Genomic DNA, 12,766 nt, shown 5'->3' on the forward strand with positions numbered 1-12,766 from the left:
ACCCACACAGACACCAAGTCAGGTAACCCCTGTACCCACACAGACACCAAGTCAGGTAACCCCTGTACCCACACAGACACCAAGTCAGGTAACCCCTGTACCCACACAGACACCAAGTCAGGTAACCCCTGTACCCACACAGACACCAAGTCAGGTAACCCCTGTACCCACCTGACACCAAGTCAGGTAACCCCTGTACCCACACAGACACCAAGTCAGGTAACCCCTGTACCCACACAGACACCAAGTCAGGTAACCCCTGTACCCACACAGACACCAAGTCAGGTAACCCCTGTACCCACACAGACACCAAGTCAGGTAACCCCTGTACCCACACAGACACCTGACACCAAGTCAGGTAACCCCTGTACCCACAGACACCACCAAGTCAGGTAACCCCTGTACCCACACAGACACCAAGTCAGGTAACCCCTGTACCCACACAGACACCAAGTCAGGTAACCCCTGTACCCACACAGACACCAAGTCAGGTAACCCCTGTACCCACACAGACACCAAGTCAGGTAACCCCTGTACCCACACAGACACCAAGTCAGGTAACCCCTGTACCCACACAGACACCAAGTCAGGTAACCCCTGTACCCACACAGACACCAAGTCAGGTAACCCCTGTACCCACAGACACCAAGTCAGGTAACCCCTGTACCCACAGACACCAAGTCAGGTAACCCCTGTACCCACACAGACACCAAGTCAGGTAACCCCTGTACCCACACAGACACCAAGTCAGGTAACCCCTGTACCCACACAGACACCAAGTCAGGTAACCCCTGTACCCACACAGACACCAAGTCAGGTAACCCCTGTACCCACACCAAGTCAGACACCAAGTCAGGTAACCCCTGTACCCACAGACACCAAGTCAGGTAACCCCTGTACCCACACAGACACCAAGTCAGGTAACCCCTGTACCCACACAGACACCTGACACCAAGTCAGGTAACCCCTGTACCCACAGACACCAAGTCAGGTAACCCCTGTACCCACAGACACCAAGTCAGGTAACCCCTGTACCCACAGACACAAGTCAGAACCCCTGTACCCACAGACACCAAGTCAGGTAACCCCTGTACCCACACAGACACCAAGTCAGGTAACCCCTGTACCCACACAGACACCAAGTCAGGTAACCCCTGTACCCACACAGACACCAAGTCAGGTAACCCCTGTACCCACACAGACACCAAGTCAGGTAACCCCTGTACCCACACAGACACCAAGTCAGGTAACCCCTGTACCCACACCAGACACCAAGTCAGGTAACCCCTGTACCCACAGACACCAAGTCAGGTAACCCCTGTACCCACACAGACACCAAGTCAGGTAACCCCTGTACCCACAGACACCAAGTCAGGTAACCCCTGTACCCACACAGACACCAAGTCAGGTAACCCCTGTACCCACAGACACCAAGTCAGGTAACCCCTGTACCCACACAGACACCAAGTCAGGTAACCCCTGTACCCACACAGACACCAAGTCAGGTAACCCCTGTACCCACACAGACACCTGACACCAAGTCACCCCTGTACCAACACCAAGTCAGGTAACCCCTGTACCCACACAGACACCAAGTCAGGTAACCCCTGTACCCACACAGACAGACACCAAGTCAGGTAACCCCTGTACCCACACAGACACCTGACACCAAGTCAGGTAACCCCTGTACCCACACAGACACCAAGTCAGGTAACCCCTGTACCCACACAGACACCAAGTCAGGTAACCCCTGTACCCACACAGACACCAAGTCAGGTAACCCCTGTACCCACACAGACACCAAGTCAGGTAACCCCTGTACCCACACAGACACCAAGTCAGGTAACCCCTGTACCCACACAGACACCAAGTCAGGTAACCCCTGTACCCACACAGACACCAAGTCAGGTAACCCCTGTACCCACACAGACACCAAGTCAGGTAACCCCTGTACCCACAGACACCAAGTCAGGTAACCCCTGTACCCACAGACACCAAGTCAGGTAACCCCTGTACCCACACAGACACCAAGTCAGGTAACCCCTGTACCCACACAGACACCAAGTCAGGTAACCCCTGTACCCACACAGACACCTGACACCAAGTCAGGTAACCCCTGTACCCACACAGACACCTGACACCAAGTCAGGTAACCCCTGTACCCACACAGACACCAAGTCAGGTAACCCCTGTACCCACAGACACCAAGTCAGGTAACCCCTGTACCCACAGACACCAAGTCAGGTAACCCCTGTACCCACAGACACCAAGTCAGGTAACCCCTGTACCCACACAGACACCAAGTCAGGTAACCCCTGTACCCACACAGTCAGGTAACCCCTGTACCCACACCTCAGAACCCCCTGTACCCACAGACACCAAGTCAGGTAACCCCTGTACCCACACAGACACCAAGTCAGGTAACCCCTGTACCCACACAGACACCAAGTCAGGTAACCCCTGTACCCACACAGACACCAAGTCAGGTAACCCCTGTAACCCACACAGACACCAAGTCAGGTAACCCCTGTACCCACACAGACACCAAGTCAGGTAACCCTGTACCCACACAGACACCAAGTCAGGTAACCCCTGTACCCACACAGACACCAAGTCAGGTAACCCCTGTACCCACACAGACACCAAGTCAGGTAACCCCTGTACCCACACAGACACCTGTACCCACACAGACACCAAGTCAGGTAACCCCTGTACCCACACAGACACCAAGTCAGGTAACCCCTGTACCCACACAGACACCAAGTCAGGTAACCCCTGTACCCACACAGACACCAAGTCAGGTAACCCCTGTACCCACACAGACACCAAGTCAGGTAACCCCTGTACCCACACAGACACCAAGTCAGGTAACCCCTGTACCCACACAGACACCAAGTCAGGTAACCCCTGTACCCACACAGACACCTGAACCAAGTCAGGTAACCCCTGTACCCACACAGACACCAAGTCAGGTAACCCCTGTACCCACACAGACACCAAGTCAGGTAACCCCTGTACCCACACAGACACCTGACACCAAGTCAGGTAACCCCTGTACCCACACAGACACCAAGTCAGGTAACCCCTGTACCCACACAGACAGACACCAAGTCAGGTAACCCCTGTACCCACACAGACACCAAGTGACACCAAGTCAGGTAACCCTGTACCCACACAGACACCAAGTCAGGTAACCCCTGTACCCACACAGACACCAAGTCAGGTAACCCCTGTACCCACACAGACACCTGACACCAAGTCAGGTAACCCCTGTACCCACACAGACACCAAGTCAGGTAACCCCTGTACCCACACAGACACCAAGTCAGGTAACCCCTGTACCCACAGACACCAAGTCAGGTAACCCTGTACCCACAGACACCAAGTCAGGTAACCCCTGTACCCACACAGACACCAAGTCAGGTAACCCCTGTACCCACACAGACACCAAGTCAGGTAACCCCTGTACCCACACAGACACCAAGTCAGGTAACCCCTGTACCCACAGACACCAAGTCAGGTAACCCCTGTACCCACAGACACCAAGTCAGGTAACCCCTATACCTACAGACACCAAGTCAGGTAACCCCTATACCTACAGACACCAAGTCAGGTAACCCCTGTACCCACACAGACACCAAGTCAGGTAACCCCTGTACCCACACAGACACCTGACACCAAGTCAGGTAACCCCTGTACCCACACAGACACCAAGTCAGGTAACCCCTGTACCCACACAGACACCAAGTCAGGTAACCCCTGTACCCACAGACACCAAGTCAGGTAACCCCTGTACCCACAGACACCAAGTCAGGTAACCCCTGTACCCACAGACACCAAGTCAGGTAACCCCTGTACCCACACAGACACCAAGTCAGGTAACCCCTGTACCCACACAGACACCAAGTCAGGTAACCCCTGTACCCACACAGACACCAAGTCAGGTAACCCCTGTACCCACACAGACACCAAGTCAGGTAACCCCTGTACCCACACAGACACCAAGTCAGGTAACCCCTGTACCCACACAGACACCAAGTCAGGTAACCCCTGTACCCACACAGACACCTGACACCAAGTCAGGTAACCCCTGTACCCACACAGACACCAAGTCAGGTAACCCCTGTACCCACACAGACACCTGACACCAAGTCAGGTAACCCCTGTACCCACACAGACACCTGACACCAAGTCAGGTAACCCCTGTACCCACACAGACACCAAGTCAGGTAACCCCTGTACCCACACAGACACCAAGTCAGGTAACCCTGTACCCACACAGACACCAAGTCAGGTAACCCCTGTACCCACACAGACACCAAGTCAGGTAACCCCTGTACCCACACAGACACCAAGTCAGGTAACCCCTGTACCCACACAGACACCAAGTCAGGTAACCCCTGTACCCACACAGACACCAAGTCAGGTAACCCCTGTACCCACACAGACACCAAGTCAGGTAACCCCTGTACCCAGACAGACACCAAGTCAGGTAACCCCTGTACCCACAGAGACACCAAGTCAGGTAACCCCTGTACCCACAGACACCAAGTCAGGTAACCCCTGTACCCCCACAGACACCAAGTCAGGTAACCCCTGTACCCACACAGACACCAAGTCAGGTAACCCCTGTACCCACAGACACCAAGTCAGGTAACCCTGTACCCACAGACACCAAGTCAGGTAACCCCTGTACCCACACAGACACCAAGTCAGGTAACCCCTGTACCCACACAGACACCAAGTCAGGTAACCCCTGTACCCACACAGACACCAAGTCAGGTAACCCCTGTACCCACACAGACACCTGACACCAAGTCAGGTAACCCCTGTACCCACACAGACACCTGACACCAAGTCAGGTAACCCCTGTACCCACACAGACACCTGACACCAAGTCAGGTAACCCCTGTACCCACACAGACACCAAGTCAGGTAACCCCTGTACCCACACAGACACCAAGTCAGGTAACCTCTGTACCCACACAGACACCTGACACCAAGTCAGGTAACCCCTGTACCCACACAGACACCTGACACCAAGTCAGGTAACCCCTGTACCCACACAGACACCAAGTCAGGTAACCCCTGTACCCACACAGACACCAAGTCAGGTAACCCCTGTACCCACACAGACACCAAGTCAGGTAACCCCTGTACCCACAGACACCAAGTCAGGTAACCCCTGTACCCACAGACACCAAGTCAGGTAACCCCTGTACCCACAGACACCAAGTCAGGTAACCCCTGTACCCACACAGACACCAAGTCAGGTAACCCCTGTACCCACACAGACACCAAGTCAGGTAACCCCTGTACCCACACAGACACCAAGTCAGGTAACCCCTGTACCCACACAGACACCTGACACCAAGTCAGGTAACCCCTATACCCACAGACACCAAGTCAGGTAACCCCTGTACCCACAGACACCAAGTCAGGTAACCCCTATACCTACAGACACCAAGTCAGGTAACCCCTGTACCCACACAGACACCTGACACCAAGTCAGGTAACCCCTGTACCCACACAGACACCAAGTCAGGTAACCCCTGTACCCACACAGACACCTGACACCAAGTCAGGTAACCCCTGTACCCACACAGACACCTGACACCAAGTCAGGTAACCCCTGTACCCACACAGACACCTGACACCAAGTCAGGTAACCCCTGTACCTACACAGACACTTGAAACCAAGTCAGGGGACTTAGATTACTGCTTTGTCTAAAACTCAGGTAACGACACCACATGTATTAGTTACCATGTTGTCATGTTGAATAGATTAACATCGGGTATCGGAGTAGATACCAATCATTCCCCCTCGTGGTTTTATTCCTGTGTTCAGCATCTGGATCAGGAGACGAGAGAAAGGACTGAGAACACCACGGTCTAAGCGACCTGTGTTGAATTAAAAACGGGAGACACTGGGAGCGAAGCTTCCACTTGACATGCTGGTGATGTCTTCTAGTTGTCAACATTTTGCCTGTTTTTTGTAACCTGAAATAGGTTGATGCTATTGAAGGATTTATTTAGAGATTACACAGAATGTCACACCAGCTCTAGTATGATGAGGAAACTATTAGGATCCACATTATATGATATAGCAATGTAGTTTATGATGGCCAGGCGGCACAGTTTATGACGTGGCACGCAACCATTGGTTGATGGTCGATGCAACATCTGCTCATGTAGATCTGGACCAATGAATCCAGTCTCATTGAAGGAGGAGGAAGTCCAGCCAGACATTTCTTCAAAATAAAAGACACCAAAACTACTGTAAATTGCTTGGATTTTAAAATGTTTAAAAAAAAGTTGTTATATGAAATTTAAAAAATTCAACAAAATTATATACAATTAGATTTATTCAAAGCCTCTTTTGTATTTAATTAATGACATATTACCACAGTGACATTATACCAAAGCTGGTAACACATGATGTTATTAAAAACCATCCAACTATTTACAGTGTTACTAAAGCACTAGCACATTAAAGGTCATTACATAACCAAGAGATTAATTAAAGTCAAAATGAAGGAATCAACAGAAAGTTAAACCAAGAAGCCTTTGTCTAGATCTTCACAGGACAGTCCTGAACTCGAGGCCTTTATCCAGATCTTCACAGGACAGTCCTGAACTCGAGGCCTTTATCCAGATCTTCACAGGACTGTCCTGAACTCGAGGCCTTTATCCAGATCTTCACAGGACAGTCCTGAACGAGGCCTTTATCCAGATCTTCACAGGACAGTCCTGAACGAGGCCTTTATCCAGATCTTCACAGGACAGTCCTGAACTCGAGGCCTTTATCCAGATCTTCACAGGACTGTCCTGAACTCGAGGCCTTTATCCAGATCTTCACAGGACAGTCCTGAACTCGAGGCCTTTATCCAGATCTTCACAGGACTGTCCTGAACTCGAGGCCTTTATCCAGATCTTCACAGGACTGTCCTGAACTCGAGGCCTTTATCCAGATCTTCACAGGACTGTCCTGAACTCGAGGCCTTTATCCAGATCTTCACAGGACTGTCCTGAACTCGAGGCCTTTATCCAGATCTTCACAGGACTGTCCTGAACTCGTCAAAGATGAAACTTGGCACGTGGGCCTCGGCCACCTTTAAAGACAGAAAAACAACAGATTATTATTTGCATGTAAAATGTAATATTCCAGATGAATATCTATAGTATTTTTCCCCTCCATGGGTGTTGTTGCTAATCCTAATCGAATCCAATCCAACCCTAATCCAATCCTAATCCAACCCTAATCCAATCCAATCCTAATCCAACCCTAATCCAATCCAATCCTAATCCAATCCGAATCTAGTCCTAATCCAATCCTAATCTAAACCTAATCCAACCCTAATCCAAATCCTAATCCAAATCCAATCCTAACCTAACCTAACCTAAACCTAATCTAGTCCTAATCCAATCCTAATCTAATCCAATCCTAATCCAACCCGAATCTAATCCTGATCCTAATCCAATCCTAATCCAATCCAAATCTAATCCAATCCTAATCCAATCCTAATCCTAATCCAATCCTAATCCAATCCTAATCCTATCTAATCCAATCCTAATCCAGTCCTAATCCAATCCTAATCCAATCCTAATCCAATCCTAATCCAATCCTAATCTAATCCTAATCCAATCCTAATCTAATCCTAATCCAATCCTAATCCAATTTTATCCTAATCCAATCCTAATCTAATCCTACCTTGCGAGGCAGTTTGGTGTAGCGTACGTAATCCTCCAGAAACATCAGAGCTCCCACCACATCGGACGGCATGTCCGGGATCTTCTGACTGTAAAATAATTATTTACCCAAAATCTACATTTCATTCAATTTGAAGCAGAATATAATCCACATATAATAACACAGTGATCCACGAAAATGTACTTCATTTTTTTTAGCATTCAAATGGTATTTATACAGATTAGATCTATGGAGGGAACGTTAGTTTTTTTTGTTGCAAGAAAGAGCTGTTTGAAATAGCAGCCTTGGGCAACGTTCACTAGCAATACATGTATTATATAGAAATACATCTGACTTTACTGTGATATCACTGTTTACGCTCTTAAAATTAATGTGAATATGTGAGGTTTTTAAACTGGCAAATCAATCAATCAATCAATCAATCAACAAATCAATCAATCAATCAATCAACAAATCAATCAATCAATCAATCAACAAATCGATCAATCAACAAATCAATCACTCAAACAAATCAACCAATCAATCACTCAACCAATCAATCACTCAACAAATCAATCACTCAACCAATCAATCACTCAACCAATCAACCAATCAACAAATCAATCACTCAACCAATCAACAAATCAATCAATCAACAAATCAATCACTCAACCAATCAACAAATCAATCACTCAACAAATCAATCACTCAACAAATCAATCACTCAACAAATCAATCACTCAACAAATCAATCACTCAACAAATCAATCACTACACAAATCAATCACTCAACAAATCAATCACTCACACAAATCAATCACTCAACAAATCAATCACTCACACAAATCAATCACTCAACAAATCAATCACTCAACGAATCAATCAATCAACTAATCAATCAATCAACTAATCAATCAATCAACTAAACAACTAATCAATCAATCAACTAATCAATCAAACAACTAATCAATCAAACAACTAATCAATCAAAACGTACCTGGTGCACTGTTCCATGATGGAGCGTATGAATTGCCCAATGAGAGCCAGGAACTGCTCTGTGTATCTGGAGTGGAACTGCTTCAGCAGAGTGAGCAGGCCAAGAACCAGAGGAGACCAGTCTACCGGGTCGGTGGCTTTCCTGCACGTCATCCCTGGACAAACAGGAGAATACAGCCAATCACGTGGTGGGACACACTCAACATGGGTCAGGACCAGCCAATCACATGGTGGGATACACTCCATATGGGTCAGGACCAGCCAATCACATGGTGGGATACACTCCATATGGGTCAGGACCAGCCAATCACATGGTGGGATACACTCCATATGGGTCAGGACCAGCCAATCACATGGTGGGATACACTCCATATGGGTCAGGACCAGCCAATCACATGGTGGGATACACTCCATATGGGTCAGGACCAGCCAATCACATGGTGGGATACACTCAATATGGGTCAGGACCAGCCAATCACATGGTGGGATACACTCAATATGGGTCAGGACCAGCCAATCCCGTGGTGGGACACACTCAATATGGGTCAGGACCAGCCAATCACATGGACACACTCAACATGGGTCAGGACCAGCCAATCACATGGTGGGACACACTCAACATGGGTCAGGACCAGCCAATCACATGGACACACACTCAGGGTCAGGACCAGCCAATCACATGGTGGGACCCAGGGGAACCAGCCCTCAGGACCTGCCTACTACCATCAGGACCCAGGGGAACCCAGCCCTCTACCTGGTACCTACTACCATCAGGACCCAGGGGAACAGCCCTCTACCTGGTACCTACTACCATCAGGACCCAGGGGAACCCAGCCCTCTACCTGGTACCTACTACCATCAGGACCCAGGGGAACCCAGCCCTCTACCTGGTACCTACTACCATCAGGACCCAGGGGAACCCAGCCCTCTACCTGGTACCTACTACCATCAGGACCCAGGGGAACCCAGCCCTCTACCTGGTACCTACTACCATCAGGACCCAGGGGAACCCAGCCCTCTACCTGGTACCTACTACCATCAGGACCCAGGGGAACCCAGCCCTCTACCTGGTACCTACTACCATCAGGACCCAGGGGAACCCAGCCCTCTACCTGGTACCTACTACCATCAGGACCCAGGGGAACCCAACCCTCTACCTGGTACCTACTACCATCAGGACCCAGGGGAACCCAGCCCTCTACCTGGTACCTACTACCATCAGGACCCAGGGGAACCCAACCCTCTACCTGGTACCTACTACCATCAGGACCCAGGGGAAGCCCAACCTCTACCTGGTACCTACTACCATCAGGACCCAGGGGAACCCAGCCCTCTTCCTGGTACCTACTACCATCAGGACCCAGGGAACCCAGCCCACTACCTGGTACCTACTACCATCAGGACCCAGCCCTACCTGGTACCCAGCAGAACCTCTACCTGGTACCTACTACCATCAGGACCCAGGGGAACCCAGCCCTCTACCTGGTACCTACTACCATCAGGACCCAGGGGAACCCAGCCCTCACCTGGTACCTACTACCATCAGAACCCAGCCCTCTACCTGGTACCTACTACCATCAGGACCCAGCCCTCTACCTGGAACCCAGCCCTCTACCTGGTACCTACTACCATCAGGACCCAGGGGAACCCAGCCCACTACCTGGTACCTACTACCATCAGGACCCAGCCCTCTACCTGGTACCTACTACCATCAGAACCCAGCCCTCTACCTGGTACCTACTACCATCAGGACCCAGGGGAACCCAGCCCTCTACCTGGTACCTACTACCATCAGGACCCAGGGAACCCAGCCCCACTACCTGGTACCTACTACCATCAGGACCCAGGGGAACCCAGCCCCCTACCTGGTACCTACTACCATCAGGACCCAGGGGAACCCAGCCCTCTACCTGGTACCTACTACCATCAGGACCCAGGGGAACCCAGCCCTCTACCTGGTACCTACTACCATCAGGACCCAGGGGAACCCAGCCCTACCTGGTACCTACTACCATCAGGACCCAGGGGAACCCAGCCCATCTACCTGGTACCTACTACCATCAGGGAACCCAGCCCTCTACCTGGTACCTACTACCATCAGGACCCAGGGGAACCCAGCCCACTACCTGGTACCTACTACCATCAGGACCCAGGGGAACCCAGCCCTCTACCTGGTACCTACTACCATCAGGACCCAGGGGAACCCAGCCCTCTACCTGGTACCTACTACCATCAGGACCCAGGGGAACCCAACCCTCTACCTGGTACCTACTACCATCAGGACCCAGGGGAACCCAGCCCTCTACCTGGTACCTACTACCATCAGGACCCAGGGGAACCCAGCCCTCTACCTGGTACCTACTACCATCAGGACCCAGGGGAACCCAACCCTCTACCTGGTACCTACTACCATCAGGACCCAGGGGAACCCAGCCCTCTACCTGGTACCTACTACCATCAGGACCCAGGGGAACCCAGCCCTCTACCTGGTACCTACTACCATCAGGACCCAGGGGAACCCAGCCCTCTACCTGGTACCTACTACCATCAGGACCCAGGGGAACCCAGCCCTCTACCTGGTACCTACTACCATCAGGACCCAGGGGTAACTACCATCAGGACCCAGCCCTCTACCTGGTACCTACTACCATCAGGACCCAGGGGAACCCAGCCCTCTACCTGGTACCTACTACCATCAGGACCCAGGGGAACCCAGCCCTCTACCTGGTACCTACTACCATCAGGACCCAGGGGAACCCAGCCCCTCCTACCTCAGGTACCTACTACCAACAGAACCCAGGGGAACCCAGCCCTCTACCTGGTACCTACTACCATCAGGACCCAGCCCTCTACCTGGTACCTAAAACCATACCCTTTTTAAAGAGACTTAAATCTTCTGTCTTGTCCATTCACCCTCTGAATGGCAAACATTCACAATCCATGTCTCAATTGTTTCAAGGCTTAAAAATCTCCTCCCCTTCATCTACGCTGATTGAAATGGATTTAACAAGTGACATAAATAAGGGATCATATCTTTCACCTGGATTCACCTGGTCAGTCTATGTCACGGAAAGAGCAGGTGTCCTTAATGTTTTGTACACTCAGTGTATATGTCATTATGATGGTGAAAAATTGAATTTATCCTGTGAATATCAATAAAGTTGATTCAAACTGACCTTGATTTCCCCTGTGAGTATCAATAAAGTTGATTCAAACTGACCTTGATTTCCCCTGTGAGTATCAATAAAGTTGATTCAAACTGACCTTGATTTCCCCTGTGAGTATCAATAAAGTTGATTCAAACTGACCTTGATTTCCCCTGTGAGTATCAATAAAGTTGACCATAACTCACCTTGGTTTTTGCTGTACTGCAGTTTAGGCAGCTGAGCGATGATGAAGAGGAAGTTGACGATAGGAAAGTAAGGCAGGCGCTTGGTTGTAATGTAGATCTACAACATATAGAACAGGTGACGTAAGGGAGGTGCTAAGTTGTGATGTAGATCTACAACATATAGAACAGGTGAAGAAAGGGAGGGGCTGAGTTGTAATGTAGATCTACAACATATAGAACAGGTGAAGTAAGGGTGGGGCTGAGTTGTAATGTAGATCTGCAACATATAGAACAGGTGAAGGGAGGTGCTTGGTTGTAATGTAGATCTACAACATATAGCACAGGTGAAGTAAGGGAGGGGCTGAGTTGTAATGTAGATCTACAACATATAGAACAGGCGAAGGGAGGTGCTTGGTTGTTATGTAGATCTACAACATATAGAACAGGTGCAGTAAGGGAGGTGCTGGGTTGTAATGTAGATCTACAACATATAGAACAGGTGAAGGGAGGTGCTGGGTTGTAATGTAGATCTACAATAGTAGTAGTAATAGTAGTAGTAGTAGTATCAGTAGTAGTAGTAGTAGTATCAGTAGTAGTAGTAGTAGTAGTAGTATCAGTAGTATCAGTAACAGTAGTAGTAATAGTAGTAATAGCAGCAGTAGTAGTAGTAGTAGTAGTAATAGTAGTAGTAGTAGTAGTAGCAGCAGTAGTAGTAGTAGTAGTAGTAATAGCAGCAGTAGTAGCAGTAG

The 12,766-nt window shown here is 49.8% G+C and overlaps 1 protein-coding gene across 1 annotated transcript in view; it reads right to left on the reverse strand.

Annotated features, from left to right (window-relative positions):
* Positions 1-6,347: 6,347 nt before the first annotated feature.
* Positions 6,348-12,766, reverse strand: part of LOC135575103 (WASH complex subunit 5) — an 89,949-nt gene continuing 83,530 nt past the window's right edge. Inside the window, exons 26-29 of the mRNA XM_065027301.1 lie at positions 12,039-12,135; positions 8,688-8,841; positions 7,712-7,799; positions 6,348-7,112 (exon numbers count right to left, since the gene is read on the reverse strand). Of these exons, the coding sequence (XP_064883373.1) occupies positions 7,056-7,112; positions 7,712-7,799; positions 8,688-8,841; positions 12,039-12,135 (396 nt within the window). The 3' untranslated portion in view covers positions 6,348-7,055. The remainder of the gene's footprint in view (positions 7,113-7,711; positions 7,800-8,687; positions 8,842-12,038; positions 12,136-12,766) is intronic.

The sequence above is a fragment of the Oncorhynchus nerka genome, linkage group LG14 (assembly GCF_034236695.1).
Source record: "Oncorhynchus nerka isolate Pitt River linkage group LG14, Oner_Uvic_2.0, whole genome shotgun sequence".
NCBI classification, from domain to species: Eukaryota; Metazoa; Chordata; class Actinopteri; order Salmoniformes; family Salmonidae; genus Oncorhynchus; species Oncorhynchus nerka.